Genomic DNA, 20,000 nt, shown 5'->3' with positions numbered 1-20,000 from the left:
AAAATAAAATGTTAGGGATCTAAACAGGCTCAACTACTTTCAAAGTTGACCAATACGACCAATATTTTAATTTGCAAGCCGAGTTGTGCTAAACCTTTCATCAAATGCTATTAGCATCGAAGACTTGGCCGTCTCTTATAACCAATTCTCATGTTCTGCCTCGCTCCTCTTTTGTCTAGCCAAGTATGCATTGAACAAATCAAGCTATGTTTTAGATTATCTTGTGCAAATTTACATTAGGTTGCTCTCTCTCTCTCTCTCAACCTTCTACCATTTCCCTTTGGTCATTATTCTTTTCTTAAAATCTAATATGAGAAAAAAAAGTTTGATGCATAAAAATGACAACTATACCGTTCTGTCGTTTTCAGATATTTTCGATCCTGCATAGGTCAAAGTAAAATCTCTCCACACGTTTTTCATAGCGTCCCATTTTCCATCTATAAAAATGAATCAAAAGAAGGGAAATTGATTAAGATAAAATAGTGCAAATTAATAGCCACCAATTACAAATATGATAACTGGACTTTTGACAGAAGGCTAAATTGTTCTAGACATTTTTTTTTTGTTTTTAAGTGCGTCACTTGCTGATTTCAAATTTTATTGTCAAATCAATTCAGCTTTGAGGAAAACCGCTTTTATTAGTTTTCATCAAAGATCGATAGTTGATACCCATTTGGCTAAAAAAAGCTTTGGCTAAAAAGAGCTGTAGGCCAATTCACGAAAAGAGAATGCTTAGACCATCTTGATATTGAATTTCTATCCACGCTGACTGCTTTCTCTTCCTCATAAAAAAACGCATTCACAAGAGTTGTTATTTACTTAGTCAGGGTTCAATCTGATATCTTGATGAGCTTGCAAGATAAACATAGTTTTGCAAGATCTTGCAACATTTATATCGTTTTGCAGGATAAGCGTTGGTCTGGAAAGATCTTGAACAATAAACATTTTCCGTTTTCAAGATTTTCAGCCAACAATTACAGATATGATAACTTAAATTTCCACGGAAAAAACTTTTTCGGAGGTAATTTCTTGTTTTATGTGTATTTTGGCTATTCCAGTTTTTACTATAAACTCACCGCAAGGTTTTCGAGTCTTAAGGTTTTCGAGTAACATTTCACAAAATCTCACAAGCCTCGATCCGCGAAAAAATTCGGATCTTTTCCATTTGTGCCCCCCCAGTACGTAATGCTCCCCCCATTTATAGAGCACGTGTCATTACATGGTAAACCCTTATGTAAAAAATGGCACATGCGTTTGGGTGACACGTGCACAAATAAAAAAAATGGCTCGTGCGTCAATAAAATGTACCCATTAAGCTGGGAGGGGGGAGGGGGGGGGGGGAAGAGGGAAGTGGGTGGGTACAAACGGTGAATGTTCAAATATTCAAATACTTTTTTTTTGCTTTGACAGATACCCAACCGAAACATGTGAACCCCGATCAATGGAGAAATCAAGAATGTTGAACCAGGGAACAATGCACTTTCAAAAACACAACCCAGTGTTACTGAAGTACCTACATTTAATGAATGACACCTACCGACAGGGGCTAAAATTTTTAGCGTTGGGCCCTCCACTAGTACACGAAGCAGCTTCTATTGTTTTAGGGTACAAGAACCAGCCATCTACGCCAAAGAAAAGTAAGCAAAGAGCTCAAAAATTTTAAAATTGGTTAATTAAAATTTGAAAATATTTCAGTCGTGCATAGATTGCCTTAACAATTTTGTAAAAAAAAAAACACAATCGAAGGAACCATTCGGTTTCTACATGTTAGTTTTCTCCGCAGGGAAATGAGTTCTCTTGGAAAATCAATTGTGACTGGTTGCAAACAGGATGAGGATTGCGCTCGAAATCGTCCTCATCTAAATGTCCCAGAACAAAAGTGCCTCTGATCAGACTCAACCGAATTCGACCGTTTTTGTGACCTTGGAGTGCATTGGAAACCATCGCTGATGAGATTCAAGTCCTCTCAATACCTTCAGTGCACACGAATTGCGTTCGAATTCGTCTCTGATCAGACTTAACCGCAATCGACGATTACTGTGCGCTCAGAGTGCATTCTTTCTTTGATCAAGCTCAAGTGTGCTCGACAGTTTCTTGTCACTCGGAGTGCGTTCCAATCCGTCTCTAATCAGACTCAGTCGCATTGCTGCATTCCTGACGAATGCTGCATTATTGATGAAACCCACCTGAGCTAAAATGTACTTCTTATCAGACCCACCTGCGCTCAAATGTATTTCTGATCAGACGCTCGGTTCCTGATGACATCCACCTGCGCTAAAATGTACTTTTATCAGACCCACCTGCGCTCAAATGCAGTTCTGATCAGACGCTCGATTCGACGGGTCACCGCTAGCAATTGCTATAAAGTGTAAAAATAGCCGTGAATGCTGTACAAATTTTGTAAGATTTGTTGTTTATAGCGGTTAATGCAGTATTCGATAAAAATCTGAATTCGATAAAAAAATCACCCTTTAAAAACGAAAATCTTAGAAATATTCACCAATCCACAAGAAACGTCTTGATATACAGTTAATTAAAATGCTCTGAAGGGGAGCGGAGTTTGATATCGTTTTGACCATTTGGTTCTGATCAGAGCCATCGGACTCTAGACTATGATTAGAAAACTGCTTGGCAGAGACGACAGCTCTAAGTGAAAAAAATCATTGAAAAAATAATACACTCTCAATGGTCTCTGGACAAACAGACCCACTTGCGTACGAAATTATTTCTGATTAGACTCAGTTGAGCTGGAAACGCTCTCTGATCGAAAGCTGTCGAGCGCAGGAATAACCACTATCTTGAGCGCGAACCGCTTATGATCAGATCCAGTTGCGCTCGAAGCCGTTCATGATCAGACTCAAGTGCAATCGTGCGCTCGAAACTGCCCTGTAATTTTTAGCGCAAAATGGTCAGGTATGCGTTCGAATAAGTCTCATCAGGACAATTTCGAGCGCACCCCTCGGTCTGGGAGCCAGTTTCAACAGTTGAGCGACTGTTGTAATCATAAAAAGAGATGATTAAAACTCTATCACACGTTTTTTTAATCTCCCTCTCGAAATTATTCAACAACTCGGCTTCGCCTCGGAGTCTAATAACTTGGTGGCGACTATAACTGTGTCTACCTGAGGACAACTAGATAATAAAAAGTTAACTTCTAGCTTAACTTCTTTATTTTAGCGCCACATTTAACAATTGCACCCTCTTTCAAATTTCGGTTACTCGCTACAATGGTCAAAGTCGGAGCCCGGCCCCCCAAGCTGTTCGATTTAACAGTCGATGGGTCGTATTTTGACAACTTCGTCAACTGCAGTTACACACTGCATATGAACGGGAAGAAGTCAAAGACTAGAGCGATCACTGGAAACCCACACCGAGATGCTTATTCCTACTTGGGTCCCAAAATCTGCCCCAAATCTTTCAGTCACATCCGGAAGTTTTAAATTTTCTTTTATTAAAGATTTTAAAATGTCTAATCTTCGATTATTTAGAGGTCACTTTGTTCGGCAACCCCACCCCCTTTCTCTGCATAACGGGTACTTATTATTTGCTAGAAAATCTAGTAGTGGAAAGATTAGCCACTTAATGACATACATTATAACGTGATATCAGGGGGGGGGGGGTTGTCAAATTGCCCTTGTCTTAATTATATTATTCAGTTTTACATTTTACATGTTTTCCCTATTGTTTTTGTGTATCCTTAAAAATAAAAAAGAAATAATGAGTTTACAAAACTATGGTTTTAGATACGTTTGCCGAGAAACAAATAATAAAAAATAGCTGAATTTGTTTTTTGGAAGGCTCAACGTAGTCAAAAGATGTTAGTTTAACTGTTCTCCCTAATGTTCGGTATTTTTGACTTTGACTTTCATGGTCAAACATGGCACCATAAACGTGCATGGTCCTGGTTATCGCTGAAAGATACCATGAACGTGATTTTTTTCAAGTGTTGCGTTGAGTTAGCTCTTCTCCTCTCAGAGTGCAATGCATGGGTGTTTTAAGATCTTTTTGAGCAATGTTGTTTTTTCCCATGGTCTACTCTATGGTTTCCATATTTTCATAATCTCCAAATGCGACCGGGATATGGTTGCCAAGAAAGGTTTATGGTGGGTCCCCTGTGCATTTTAGATAATCGTAATATGGAAAAAGTAATGTAATTTTACTACGAAGTATACAAAATAACAACATAAATACTTATTAATGTACAAAGAAAAACAAGTAACATTAATCCTTGAAATTATCTCGTTCTTTTTGCAAACCAAATGTCCTTCCAGGAAATATGACCATGTATTACGTATCTCGTGTCTCAAAAATTTCCATTAAAATTTTTGTGTGGAATATTTTAATCTTTTTTTTATTTGCAGAAGATAGGTGAAACTTTGTTCTGTAGAAAAATACCCTGACAGAATAACGTTTTTTTGGCCAACCTAGCTTTTCTTTGGTGTATTGATTATCTGAGCGCTTAATAGTCTACCTGACCACTTGCATAATTTACCTTAGCGCTTGTGTAGCTTGAAAAGTATTTCACCAAGACCAATATGACAAAATATTTAACTCAAATATACAGTTGACAAAAATTTAAAAAAAGAACACTTTGTTAACCATAATAGTCATAACAAGTAACAGAGGGTTTAACAATTGTTATAATACTGCCTGGAGTGTGGTTATTTATTTTAGTACATAAGTGTAATTAAATTAAATATAATTAAATTTAATTGGTGTGATTATATGCAAAAGCTATTTGATAATGAGCTTATCAGGAACGAGCACTTTCGGTTGAAAAATCTGTCTTCAAATTGTTTTTTAGCTGTTCCCATTAAAAATCATGAAAACTATCACGAAGGCTTAATCTGTTTCAAGTCAGGAAACTCAAAGCACGTCACTCAAGATTAGATTTGATAGATGTTCAGATATCAGCTCATTGTGTTTAATGTGTGGCAGCTTTTCCTAGCAAAACTAAATTATGTAGAAGTAAGCGAGATGAGCTGCTAGAGCAAAACAAGACAAAGATACAAAATTTAAAAACTGTTTGCTTCGTCAGGTATGAATCAGTTTTGTTGGAAATTGGGGAATTAGAAATTGAAACAGCTGGACTGTTTTTTAGTTGTGACTTTTGCGACATGCCGGTTAATTTATGCCCAGTTGCTCATGATTTGATAATCGAATTTTTGTCAGTTTGCAGTGGCTGCGAAGATATAAAAAAATATGACCCCCCAGAAAGCAGTTTCTGAGACACTTGCAGTTTTTTTCATATGATTAATTTGTTTTTATGCGTTCCATCTGTTAATTTTCAGGAGTCTCGTCCTTGGCTTGAATTCTTGGGACAAAAATCCTGTTAATCAATTGCCGTGAAAATTGCCGTAAAATCTTTAAGCTGGTTGTGTGGAATTCAGAACGCCTTCACCGACGTTTTCCCGTTTATGTTGTTTTTGCTGAAAATTTGGTAATAAATAATTTTTTGTGAGTACGGCGATTCAGACATTACGTCAAGTTTATAAAAATTTTGACGCAATTTTTAATCCTTTCAATACCTCGACTTAGTTTATTTACTACCCAAAAATAGTTTGTTTTTGGGTGCCAAACCAAAATGTGTAGAATAATAATGCAGATTTGCTTTCAATTTATCAAGCAAAATAAATCAAATCCGATAATTATTGACGCTTAGGTAATGAATCGTCAACTGCCTGCCGTTGATTAATCTGCTAGCAAGTTCGATAAGACAAGAGTGAATTCAAAAACTTTGACCTCGGTGGGTAAAATTGAAGGTAGCATATGAACAAAATTAAAGTTGGAAGTCAAATCTTGCAAAAATATTCTCAAATGATTTGTAAAACAAAGCTTTTTCATCAGGCGTATATGGAAGAGGAGATTGTTTGAAACAAAAAGTTGTAATCAGAAAAGTCTGTTTGTAAATTAATAGAGCTGAAAACTTAAAGGAGAGCAAATATTTTTTACAATTGGTTTTCTGTTCTAGGATATATATCTTCAGAGCTTATTTTCTCCATAAAAAGTGAGTATAGTTGCATGTCATATCTTCACATTATTCACAGTATCTGTCTTTCTTTTTTGTCCAACTGTGTCCTTGGTAAATTGATGCTGCTGCTGTGATCTATATACGTCATTGTTAGGACCAATTGGCGCCACTTTTTGAAGTTGCATTGACTGCTTGATTTTCTAGTATTTCTATTGGGCCATCGAGCTCTCTGAAACGGCTGTTATCTTCTGCGAGTCAATAATATCGGTCGTCTTAGATACCCAAGTTGAGGTGGCAGATGGAAATCGGTATTTCCAGACCATCTCAAACAGAGAGATCTTATGTCCAGACTTTCTTTCGTTCACCGGAATTTCCGTTGCTGTAGCCTTGTTCCAATAACGTCACAACCTAAGACTTTTCTTTGTTCGGTGAACAAAATTTTATCACATAACTATTTTTGTTTTCGTTGGTAAGGTGTTCAGTTACTGTATTTGTCGTTGATACAGTTTAGTGAAAACCAATTTGTAGAATATTTATAACTATTCTTTTGAAGTTAATTATGTTGAGAACAAGCTCAGAAAAGTGCTCTGAATTCTACCATGATTTTTTGGGGGACAATAAATATTCTCAAATAATAGATCGGTGCAACAAGTTAAACACGTGCAGCGTGGCACACTTGGTTTAGGGAAAGTTTTTCTTAAGATTTTCTAAAGTTAATATTGATAAATTCATTGACTGTGACAATTTTGGTTTACGACAGATCATTGTTACTAATATCAGTTCAGTTTGAATCATCACCCTAGTGATGAGTGAATTTACGAGTCTTGCAAGCTGATTCAAGAATTGCAAGATTCTTGCAAGAGTCTTGCAAGATGTCAATCCAGTCAAAACATTAAATCAGGGTACTAAAGTTTTAGAAAAGACGATAGAAGCAATTTATTGTTCATTAAACAAAAAGCTAAACTGAAATCAATGGAAACTTTTTAAATTCGGATTCAAAATCTTACAAGAATCTAAAAAATTTTGCAAGAATCTTAACTTCGATTGGCAAAACTCATTCCCAATGACCCGTTCCCTAAATACCTGTTGCATGTGAATTCTTGCGAGAATCTTTCATGCTTCTTGCATGATTTCAAATTCAAGGACACGTTTCGGAAACCAACTGAAAATACCTCAATTCATCCAAATCCTTCAATTTAAACTTCACTTAACCTAATAAACTACAAAAACAATTACTTTCTACTTTATTTTTCATTTTTTTTTTCAAATGTTTACAGCAAAACCAAGAGATCGATACTTTTTATTTTTATTGACACTTCGCAAAAGTATCACACCAAACTGGTTGTACCAAACAACCTGCCCTAAAATTGTCTTACTGTCTCATGATTGGCAGCAGAAATAATTCGCCATTATTTGTGCCCCAAAGCATATCAGTCTTAGCTATATAGGGTCTTTGTTTCTTTGGTGGCTAGGTTAGGTGCTCTTCATATGGAGCTCAGTAATGCACAGTCTCCAGTCTTCAAAGAAACTGAAAAGTCTCATGCAAAAGCTGAGACAAACTTACTGCTGCAAAAATTTGCACCCTCTCTTTTGACCCCCTTTTGCGAGCATATGAATTAAAAAGCTTGCAAGGATGAGCTTGCAAGGAAAGGTTTTTGCAAGGATTTTGCTTCACCTTGCAAGCTTTTCGATTCATCTTGCAAATGAATTGATAAGCCTGTAAGATTCTTGCGAGTGAAAAGAAAAACTTGCAAAAATATTGCAAGCGATTTGGTACCCGTATGCATTCACATGTAAGTTTGCTTCCAAGTTGATTGCAAATTTTTCACTTCGGCGATCACAACGTCCATAAAACTGCACTCCAGTCCAACTTGGAAAAATCTTTAGTTACTCCTCCAGTATTCGCTCGCAAATACTTCGTGCCATTGATTTAAGATTCATACAAAGACAATTAAATGTGTGAGCTCCCCTCCCATTGGTTTTGTTGTCCCCGCTCATTGGGTGATAAAATATTTGACGCAGACTCCACATCAAGCGGAAAAGATAAGGAATCAAAGAGTAGATCTGCTTTTCAGTATGTGCCTGTAGTCGTTTCATATAAGCCTCTAATCTCGCGTCTCTTGCAATCAGCGGATTGCTGTAACGGAAATTGATTGTATTGGGTTACAATGAAATGTCTTATAACTGAAAACACCTCGACTCATCCAAATCCTTGTTTTTAAAATTAACTTAACCTGACAAACAACAAACAACAAAAAATACTTTCAACTTTTTTCTTCTTTTATTTCAATTGTTTATAGCAAAACCAACAGACGGATACCTTTATTTTTATTGACACTTCTCGAAAGTATCACAGCAAACAGTTTGCTTAACAAAACTTGCCCTAAAATTGTCACATGATTGGCAGCAGCAATAATGAGGTAGCCCCCAACCCTCTCTGTGCCCCCTTTATGGTTCAATTAGATGTTCATTTAATTGTTTGTCTGTATCTTTGTGCAGAGCGATAACCACCCTTAATTGTGACCCCTCTGCACATCAATCTTAGCTATTTAGGGTATTCAGTTTCCTTTGGCGGCTCGTTCAGGTGCGCTTGATATGGAGCTCACTAATGCAAAGAATATAAAAGGTTCCATTCCTCAAAGAAGCTAAAAAGACTCATGCAAAAGCTGAGAAAAAATTACTGATGCAAAACTCCGCACTAATTCTCTGTTGGCCCCCTTTTGCGAGCAAAGGAATCACATCTTCCAAGTAATCTTGCAAAATGAGTCGAAAAGATTGCAAGAATCTTGCAGGGTAATCGATAAGCTTGTAATATTCGTGCAAGTGGATCGAAAAACGTGCAAAATCTTCCGCTCAACTTGGTACCCGTATGCATTCACTTGTAAGATTGCTTTTAGGTTGCTTGCAAGTTTTTCGATTCGGTGATCACTAGGTCCATGAAACTGCACTCCAGTCCATATTGGAAAAATCTTTTAGTTACTCCTCTTGTATTCGCTCGCAAAAATTTCATGCCGCTGATTTACGATTCATACGATGACAAATAAATTTTTGAGCTCCCCTTCCATTGGGCAAGACGTCAAAAAATCATCAGATTTTGTTATCCACTCTCATTGGGTGACAAAATATTTGACGAAGACTCCACATCAAGCGGATGAGATACGGAATCAAAGAGTAGATGTGCCTTTCAGTACGTGCCTGTAAGCGTTTCATATGTGCCTCTAATCTCGCGACTCTTATAATCAGTACGAGAGCGGACCCACGGATTGTTGTAACGGAAACTGATTGTTATAAGCTACAATGAAATGTCATATGAGTCCGGTGATCAGAAATCTGGCCATAGTAAAAATCATAACGAAGTTTTCATTATTCAGTACTGAAATATTATGACTCGCAGATCCGCGTAATTGTTTACTTAATTTTGAAGTATCAATAACTAAGATGATTCTTTGCGCTTCCAAATTTTCCATTTGATTCAATTTTCACCGCTTTCATGTCGTTTTAGGACTTTTTTTAAATAGCACTAGTACTTCCTTACGTATTGTTTGCGAAGAACGTCACTGCTGATTGAAATCGAAGCTGTCTCAAGAACAAAGTGCCTATCAAAGACTCTCTTTGTTTTTTGAATAAACTTATTTTCTTACCCAGACTGAGGTCGCATCCTTTTACGCACTGGATGATACTTACTCTTATTCTGTATCTTAATCTGCCAGGTATCCTGATCATGGCAAAAATTACAATAATCAGAGTAAAAAATCAGGACAACCTATACTTTATCTTCTTTGCATAGTTTTTCAATCTTTACTTTTGCCTGTTGAAAAATAATGCAAAATGTCGCATTTTTTAAACTGTTTTTTGGCTGAAAATGAGTCAAAACGACCAGAGGGAACAAAAACAACTTTTGCCGCTCTAAAAAACTAGAAATTTAAGAACTTTCAGAGATTTTTTTTCAGCAATTACTTAATAAATGCTGAATCTAAATAACTAGCATGCGTGCCTTGAACTCAAATCTTACGGTGAGTGAGTTTAAAAATGAGATAAATATTACTGTTTGAGAGTTAAATAATACCCCAATGATTTAAACTATTGCTGTGCAGGTCACAATACTTAAACTGTATAAAATCATTTCACGCAACTTTACCACGATTAGTATTCTTGCACATAAAATTATAGATTTCGAAAATGTTTTCGTAGATCAAAAACCCTTCGTTGGGTCAAAACAAATATTAAAAATTCAAATTCGTCGATGGTTCAATATAATTTGATTGAAGTGCTAAATAAGGCAGCGATCAGTCAGGTTATCCAAATCCATAGAATGGTTTTCTATTGGCTGAAAATTGACACTCGTTAAGCTGCTCTTAAACACTGAGATTTTTCAACACACACACCTTCACACAAGCACACACAGACTCACACACACGCGCTCACACAGACTAAAATACAAAACACACAGAAACAGACAAGAAACACACTCACAAAAGCAAACAAACAAACACCCACACAAAAATACACACGCACACAAACACAAAGAAACACCAGAACACACACACGAAAGCAAATATACATACACTGGCACAGAAAAAACACAAAAACAAACAAACAGACTAAAACCCACACAGGTAAACATAAACGGCAAACAAATACACACACACGAACAAACGAACACACACACACGCACGCCCGCACGCAGGCACGCACGCACGCACGCAGCCCCTCCCCCACCCCCACACACACACAACCACACACACACAAAAACACAAACACACACAAAAACAGAAACAAAACACAAACAAAAAAAACACAAACACACTCACACACACACACGCACACACACTAAAACTCACAAACACACAGGAAAACAAATCACAGTTTTATACACCGACACACAGCACACACACTCATACACACGCAAACACAGACATACAAGCACAAGGACACATATACAATAAAACACGCACACAAACACACAAAACCCAACACAGCACAAAAGCATTTACAAGCACAAAGCACAGAGAAACACAATCACTCATCACACACGTGAACACACACAGGGACAGACAAACACACAGGAACACACACACACACACAAGCTCACATACTAAAGCACACTCTCAAACACACACACACACACAGAAGCACAGAAGCAAAACACAAGCATACAAACACACACACTCACACGCACACACACACAAACACACACAAACACAAAAACACTTACTTAGACACACGCACACACAATAAAACACACACACACACATGCACAGACACACTGACACTCAAATACACACAAAAATAAACAAACACAAGGACACACAAACACACATAAACACACGGAAAAACAAAGAAACACACAAGGGCATGCATAAAAAACTTATATACTCCTATACACAGCACACACTCATAAATTTTTACAACAAGGACATACAAAACAAAATCACACAAAGATACACAATTACACAAACACAAACACTCACACAAGGACACATAAACAAACAAGCACATATGGGCAAACAAACACATACGCCAACCCATATGCACAAACACAGGACACCAAATTACACCAATATGAGGAAACACAAACACACAATCAACACACGAACACAACAAAGAAAGACACGAACACAGAATTACAACCAAACATCCACACACAAAAGTACTCGCAAACACACGCACACAAAGGCAACTACTGAAACTCACCCACAAATACACACATACACAAAAAAACACGCTCACACACCCAAACACACAGCGCACACAAAACAAAGACACAAAGGTAAGCACAAGATACACAGAAACACATCAAACACGCACATAAACACGCACGCAACCACAATCAAACACAAAGACAGACACACAAATTGACACACAAACACATCCAAGGACACACATCAACTCACATAAAAGACACGAAAACACACCCAAAGGGTTAAACGGAAACACACACAAAACGAACAGAGACACGAACACAAAAAAGCACACACAAACACACACAAGTGCACACACAAACACACAAACACACACACACACACACAAACACACAAAGACAAACAATCACAAAAACACCAACACACAAAACCAAACCAACAATGCCACACATACCAATACAGAGAAGAACACGCGAGGTCACATACACTGGGACGCACAAACAAACACACATGGACACAGACAAACAGACACACGCACAGCAACACAAAAACACACAGACTCACAAGAAAGACACAAACTTACACATAAGGACAAAGAAACACACAAACAGATGCAAACACACTCACAAACTCAAAAACCCACACTTACTTGAAACCGAAGGTTCCGATCGTTATTCGTTCTCTCTGCCTGACTGCTCTGCGTTTCAAACCCCCAAGATAAAAATCATGGTTATTCTCTCAACAACAACGAACCTTTGTTACGTTTAAAAACGAAGATGTCGAATATCTCAAGCAATTTAACAACAAAGCTACCGAATCTGTCTTAAGTCGGTTAAAAAACGATGTAACCGAATCTGTTTTATGTTTAAACAGGACGATATTGAATATTTTTTTTAGGTTAAATACCAAACAAAAACCAAAAGCGAAGATGCCGACTAAATCGTAGGAACTTTTGTCGTTTTTGGTTAGAAAAAACAATGTTACCGACAATTTCTTGTGTTTAAGATCTGAATATTTTTCGTCTAGGGCCGCTTTCTCAACATTTTTCTCTGATCAGACAGTTTTCCAGACATTTCTCTCTGATCAGACAGTTTTCCAGACATTTCTCTCTGATCAGACAGTTTTCCAGACATTTCTCTCTGATCAGACAGTTTTCCAGACATTTCTCTCTGATCAGACAGTTTTCCAGACATTTCTCTCTGATCAGACAGTTTTTGCAGACATTTCTCTCTGATCAGACAGTTTTCCAGACATTTCTCTCTGATCAGACAATTTTCCTGATTTTTTTTTAGATATTGCAATCTGATCAAGCTGTTTTATTGACTTTACCTCCTATCAGATCAACTATGGTCTTTTGAGCTGTATAATTTATCATGTCGCACTTTCCTCCAGTCCAACCCCACAAACCCCCTCCACCCCCTCCGCCCCCTCCGGCTCGCCCTTCCCATCCCACCCCTTGTGAGAACCAAAAGGGTGTGATCATGTTTCTACACAAGTTACTTTGTTCTGGAACCTCAACCCGGGGGCAATCTAAATCTGGCCAGTCAAAAACAGAGTTCATTAACTTTCTTTGGAAACCAAAGTGAAACCAAAGTTCATTAACTTATTCCATATAATTCGGTTACAAGGAAAACGAGAAGTTTTATTCCTTTGATAGTACTAAAACTTGGTGAGATCGGCTATTGAAGATGGGCAAAATTTGGGTCCGAAATACGAATAGGCATCTCTTCTTGGATCTCCAGAGACATGCACTCGTTTCAATTCCGGTCCGTTGAAATGAAGTAAGTAGCTGCAATTGACGAAGTCTTCAAAGTAGGAGGGATCCACGTTCACGTGGAACATTTTCGGGGGTTTAATTTTAGCCATCTGAGGAAGAAGCCGGATTCGGAATGAGGGTGCAATTGTCAAATGAGGGGCTGAAACAACTGACGAAATTAATCAAAGGTACTTTCTCAAATTAACCCAGGTTGACCAGACTTGGAAAATTTACTAAGGCCTTACTACGGCACCGTATAAGTCTTAGATAAAAACCGTACTAAGTTCTTGTCAAGTTTACTACGGCACCGTACTACGGCCGTACTAAGATTTCTAAGGTGCCGTGATAATGCCGTATCAAGACTAATAAGGTGCCGTAGTAAGGCCGTACCAAGATTAATAAGGTTATTAAGGTAAAATAATAGCTGGAAAATTGTCGGAAAAGGCTCCAGTCAAGTTGAATAACCCGACTTTTGGGACTTTTCCAGTATGTTCTGGGTGTGTTTCCCTCCTCCTTTCTCATCCGGGCTGGGGACCGGCTACGAGGGAGTTACAAACTATAGCTATAGGAGAATTGAGCAGAGCACTCGCTAAAAAAACTAGGCTCGAAAAGCTCTCTCCAAAACAGAAACACTAAACAGACAAAGTAAAATAATACCTGGAATAATAAATAATTACTGCACTAGAACCTACGCAACAAGTGGGACTACTACGTTGGTTTTTGTCAGATTTCGGCAACTCTACGACCCGATAGAAAAAAACGACAAACTAAAATAAAATTTTTAAATAAGCGAAAAACCTCAACTAATAGACGAACTTTTTTTCTATACAAGCTAAACCAAAAATTTTTTTGCACCTAAACCCACTCAAAAAGTAGGACTCCTAGGTGGCTTTTGGTTAGCTTTCGACAACCCTAAGGCCCGATTGTAAAAAAAAGACGTTTTAAAATAAAATTTTCAAATAAGCGAAAAACCTCAACTAACAGACGAACTTTTTTTCTATACAAGCTAAACCAAAAACTCTTCTTGCACCTGAACCCACTCAAAAAGTAGGACTCCTCGGTGGCTTTTGGTTAGCCTTCGACAACCCTAAGGCCCGATTGCAAAAAAAGACGTTTTAAAATAAAATTTTCAAATAAGCGAAAAACCTCAACTAACGGAAGAACTTTTTTTCTATACAAGCTAAACCAAAAACTCTTTTTGCACCTGAACCCACTCAAAAAGTAGGACTCCTAGGTTGCTTTTGGTTAGCTTTCGACAACCCTAAGGCCCGATTGCAAAAAAAGAGGTTTTAAAATAAAATTTTCAAAATTTTTTTTTGAACATAATTTTAGAGCTAACCAGTTTTGAGACATAATACGTAAGCTTTGGTCTTCTTTGGAACAAAATCTCAGTTGTGACGCTTTTGATGGAGTTTTAGAATTGAATGTTTTTCTGCTTGATCAATGACACGAACTCTAATATATCATTAGACTTCCAAAGTTCGGTACGGCCTTGGAAGAGGCGTAACAGGCTTTTGCAATTTCGAACTGTTTCGAGAAAAATTTTTTGACCGTCAGGCTTACCTGCAGTGAAAATTAAAGTTCGAAAACATTACCTTAGAAAAATTACAAAACTTGATATGGCCTTATACGGCACCGTACTAAGATTTGTAATTTTTCAGAGGTTTAAAAAGTTATAACCAGTGCCATAAAGTGATGAAAAAGTGACTTGTATGAGATAAGCGATAGATTTAAAGTCGATTTTAGGAATTTAGAATTTACAAATTGGTAATTACATCAATTGGCTACGGTGCCGTTGAAAACTTATTACGGCCTTATACGGTGCCGTACAAAGTTTTGTAAGTTTTCTACGGCAGCTTATAAGTCTTAGTAAGTTTTCAAAGTTTCGTCTAAGGTGGGTAACCTGGGAATTTGAATCTGAACAAGTGAGCCCTCACCGAGTTGAATATCCCCTATAAATTCCCCAAATCTAAAAGTGGTGGGGTGCGGAGGGCGATGTTGTAAGAGTAGAGCTGGCGGGGGAGGGAGGAGGAGGAGGAGGAGGAGGAGGGGGGGGGGGGGGCTGGGATGAGATTACATCTTTAGTCGACTAAAATTCATTTGGTGAGAAAATTTTTGCCTTTTAGAGGTAAACTTTTCATGAGCAAAAGGGATGGTGCAGTCATTTCGTACCAATTTCTGGTCGAGCATACCAATAACTTGAAACATGCTCGAACGTGTTTTAGCATTTCAGATTAAATATATTTCCGCTCAAATTTTGCTCAATTCTTGCGTTTTTTACTCCGCTCAAATTCAACTCATTTCGGGAAAAAAAATGGGCTTTGAGCGGAGGTTGCTAAATTGTCCTCTCAAACTCTGATCATTTCTTTCTTTTTTTTCCGTTCACTCCTCGACTCGCCTATCTCCTCAAAAATTGGCGACGGAAAATGGTGAGCAATATAACGAGAGATTTTTCATTGCTGACGAGGTGTTTTTACTCTATCAAACAAGATGGACTATATATGCTTTTTTGCCATTATAAAAAGGTAAGACAAATGGGTAACTACTTTCTAAAACGAGTGAAATTTCTCCTTATTTTCACCACTTCGGGTGAGAAGTCGATTATCTGAAATACTCAAATTTAACTCGTCGCTGATTTGTGTGATCTACAACTTTTAATTTTCTACGAACTTTTTCAGGTCTTTGAGCAAAAATATATCATCAGATATTTTGCAATAAATCTGTTTTATTTTCTACCGCTATCGAATTAGTATTTCTGAATGAAATGTCAGCTTCCATCAAACTGTTTCTAATGGTTTGTAAACTTTCATAGCTCCAAACACTTTTTTATATTTTAGCGATTTGAATTTGTGTTCAAAAACCAAGCCCAAATAGTTTGATGGATGCAAACGTTTTTGTTTAAAATTATTAATCCTATAGCGGTAGTATATGAAACCAATTTCCAGCAAAATGTTCATAAAAACGTATTCTTGCTAAGTAAAATTCTGCTTTTGAAAACAAAAGTGAAGTTCAAGGTCAAAAGTTCTTTTGAAAACAAAAGTGAGGGCCAAGGTCAAAACAAAAGTTCACATTGTTCTCTCAAAATTTTTTTCTGCATGATCTTCGTTCCTGCTGACATTTATCGTCTAAAGTTCTGCTGAAAGACAAAATTCTCTCTTGTAAAAAGTTAATCTCAGACCGATCTTGTATGAGTACTGTAATTAAAACTTTTGACCTGTCACTTAGAATTTCCAACTTTTGAGACTTAAACTATAATATATATCAAATGCTAAGCCATTCACCTCATCTACACTTGAAATTTTGTGTCAGCTAAGCTAAGCAAAACTTTAATTTTTGCCTATAAAAAGATTTAGTGTGATGCATTGCGCGTTTGCATTTTTTGTTTATTTTTTACTGTACAATCAACTCTTCGAGAAAATATTCGTTTTATACTGCTTAGTTATATTTCAAAAGTAGATTTCTCCTGGTAGTAAAAAATTAATTTAAAAAAAATTAATCAGTGACAATTCGGAAAAGATTATTACAACAAAAAATATTTTGACTGTTAACTGTGATGAATAGCGGTATTAACTCTGTTGATGTTGAAGATTTTTAGCCATTAGATCTCACATCAAGTAATCATGAATCTTTCTTCAATTTTAATAAAATTTATTTTACATTTTTAAAGATATTTCTTCATTTTTTTAAAAACTTTTTTCGGATTGCACGCCTCAGAAGCTTAAACTTTAACAATATAGATTTTTTGAAACTACATTTTTTGTTTCTATTTTGATTTCTGTATAGAAGAACTGAAACTAAAACTTATTTTTTGATGACTTTGAAAAAAAAGTTATTATCACCAGCAGTGACTGCTGTATTTTTTTGCTCCAATTTTGCCGATTAACAAGAGAATCTCCTTGCGCGAGAAAGAGTTAAGTTGGTAAACTTTTTATGAGCAAAATGGCAGTGCAGCCTTTTCATACCAGTTTCTGGTCAAGCAAAAACCATATTTTGAAACACGCGCGAACATTTTTTTTATTCCAGATCTCCCAACAATTTTTATAACTGAGCGGGGGGGGGGGGGGGGGGGGGGGTGGGAGAGGGGGCACCGGAGAGGGTATATTGAGATGGGAGAGGGGCGTTATAACGTAAAAGAGGCCAAAAAAAATTGATCCAGGGCGGTGAGTGGTTAGGGTGCTGGGGTCAGTTTCACAAATTTCAAATTGTAAAACAAAATTTTGTACTTGAAATTGGCTTTGAGGGTTGATTTTCGTATCCCAAGAATACCTGAGCCGCTCTGTGCATGCAACTAGGTCCCATGTCAGTTCCACTTCTCAAACCATGTCGGTATGTCTCAGCTGCAGTCTTCATATAAACTAGCAAAAATGGGTTATCCTTTGCAAAGTGCATGTTGCCCTGGCTCAGCATCATCGTTTCTTCAACAGCTTGAAGTTCGCATTTTTCGTTTGGATACCTGAGAACGAGAAAAAAAATTTTCTGAGCTGGAATTTTTCTGATTTGGACATATTCCGCCCCCAAACTAAGCAAAATTTTAACAGTTGCCTCTTCCCCCGCAGGGCACGTGTTGGTTTTTATAGTTTTTAATAGTAATGTGCTATAAACCAATGCAATGTGTAATTGGGGGCATGACAATCACGGGGGGGGGGGGGGGGGGGGGCAGGTAGATTCTTTGTTTCTGATCCTCCGCTCCAAGATCTCTGCAATTCGTATAAGCCATTAGGCACGTATCGACTAGTTGCATCATCGCTTTTCTCTCAAAATAAGTGTACGATTGGCGTTGATTTTTTTGTGATGCTAAAAATTTATGTAACAAAGTCACCTGGAATAGGCTAAAAAACCATGTAGAGGTAAAATAATACAAAAATAATAAATAATAAGGAAAAAACATAGTTAATTTATTCTATAAATGGCAGCGAATTTAGTTATCTACTCGATTTCAGTGCTATACTTGTGCGATTTCAGTGCGGTGAAATGACATAGATACCTTGCTCAAAAAAGTAATAAAAGAGGCAAGTTCAGTTCAACAATCAAAACATGACATAGGTGAGTTTTGGAAAACAAATTCATTAAATGATTGGAAAACTACAAAACAACTGAATTGACTCGCAGATTTACAATAAAGAAAGAAACAGACAGAAAAACTGTTGCCAATTTTGTGAACATATCAATATTAGCATTTAAAGTGTTAGCAAGTTTGGCGTTAAAATGTTGCAAACTAATAATTCTCAACAAAACCGCAAGTGAATAAAAACAGAACACTTGAAAAAAACTTGATTGCAAAAGGAAAACTTTCTTGGCAATTAAAGAAAAGAGCGAAAAGAAAACAAAAAAACAGAAAAGAATTTAAATTTTTTTTGGCGCTAATGTCTTGCAACATTGCATGGTAAAAGAATAAGCTAAACACCAGATAAACAATCCAAAACATTTTGGCACCATGAATTCAGGAAACAAAAAAATGATGAGTACTTTCTAAAAAAGAGTTTTTTTATTAACTGTTTTCATTGTTGTTGATTTGGAAGAAAATTTACAAAACAAACTAATCTGCAGATGAAATAAAGTCATTGAAAACGACAAAATCCTCAAAAGCAAATTAATTTTTGGTGTTGATTTTGGCTAAAAGAACATATAAATTATATATATAAAAAAAAATTTTTTTATAACATATGTGTGGCAGAAATCATTTTGCAATCGCTGTCAAGAACCAATTTAGTAGTTGGAAAAAATGAGATCAAACCAAACTTTCCAAAAGATGCTTATTTCTGATCTTAAATAATTGACATTGGATTACTTTTGCTTAATATTTATGACTTTCCGTCAACTTCAGCACTCTCACACTAAAACCAATTTATGGCCTCCATTGCAAACTAAAACCCCAGGATTGTGAATGTTAATTTATTTCAACAGATAATGTCAAAAAATATGGTCCACAAAACCAATGCAAATCCAATTTTATTATTTTTAATGAAAAATTCACCATCATGTAGTGATGAAATCACAGATTTTCAATTCGAAGAAATGTCAATTTACACGGCGCACAGGACGACACAAAAAAAAACAGTCCTCCATGACATCTTAGTCTTCTAAAAACAAAGAATTCAACTAAAACAATCTTGTATTTTAACTAATCAACGTAAAATCAATTTAGTTGCCAAAATTTTTTTTTTGATAATGCGCATTTTGATAGTTTGTTTAATTTTACGGAAAAATTAACTAAAAATTATTTTCAACTGATTTTTGGTTTTTAGAAGATGCACCTGATTTTTTTGCAGCTGACAGAAAATGCAAAAATTCAGCGAAATGGAGAAAAATCCTGATTGAAGTCGACAATTGTTGAAGCTTTGATTCTTTGAAAATTGTTTTTTTTTCTCCTTATGCTCTATCGATATTTATTCTGAAAAAGTAAAGCCGTAAAATTTGGTAAACAATGATTTTATGAAATGAGTGCTTTAAAATTTTGTTATTTACGAAAAATTACAGAAATTTTCTTTCCTGCCACTTTTTTTCTCGTATAAAGCTGAAAAAAAGAGGACGAAGGGAATTGCACATATTTAAGTTTGTTCTCCTAAACACGTTTATACTTTTTTGCGTCATTTCTGTTAGGATGTTTTTCTGAACCCAGTAATATTAATAA

The 20,000-nt window shown here is 36.5% G+C and overlaps 2 protein-coding genes across 2 annotated transcripts in view; one reads left to right on the top strand and one right to left on the bottom strand.

Moving 5' to 3' along the window:
• Positions 1-3,520, top strand: part of LOC142350723 (uncharacterized) — a 5,192-nt gene extending 1,672 nt beyond the window's left edge. The window contains exons 2-3 of the mRNA XM_075402666.1: positions 1,411-1,637; positions 3,178-3,520. Coding sequence (XP_075258781.1) covers positions 1,411-1,637; positions 3,178-3,440 — 490 coding nt within the window. The 3' untranslated portion in view covers positions 3,441-3,520. The remainder of the gene's footprint in view (positions 1-1,410; positions 1,638-3,177) is intronic.
• A 9,719-nt stretch (positions 3,521-13,239) lies between these two features.
• Positions 13,240-17,816, bottom strand: LOC142350840 (uncharacterized). The gene is made up of 2 exons (XM_075402800.1): positions 17,593-17,816; positions 13,240-13,529 (listed from the first exon to the last, which is right to left on the bottom strand). The coding sequence occupies exons 1-2, from the start codon at positions 17,777-17,779 to the stop codon at positions 13,273-13,275; spliced, it is 444 nt and encodes a 147-aa protein (XP_075258915.1). The 5' UTR covers positions 17,780-17,816; the 3' UTR covers positions 13,240-13,272.
• Positions 17,817-20,000: the final 2,184 nt, after the last annotated feature.

The sequence above is a fragment of the Convolutriloba macropyga genome, chromosome 12 (assembly GCF_964194025.1).
Source record: "Convolutriloba macropyga chromosome 12, txConMacr16.3, whole genome shotgun sequence".
Lineage (NCBI taxonomy): Eukaryota > Metazoa > Xenacoelomorpha > Acoela > Convolutidae > Convolutriloba > Convolutriloba macropyga.
This window is presented reverse-complemented; position numbering and strand designations above follow the sequence as displayed.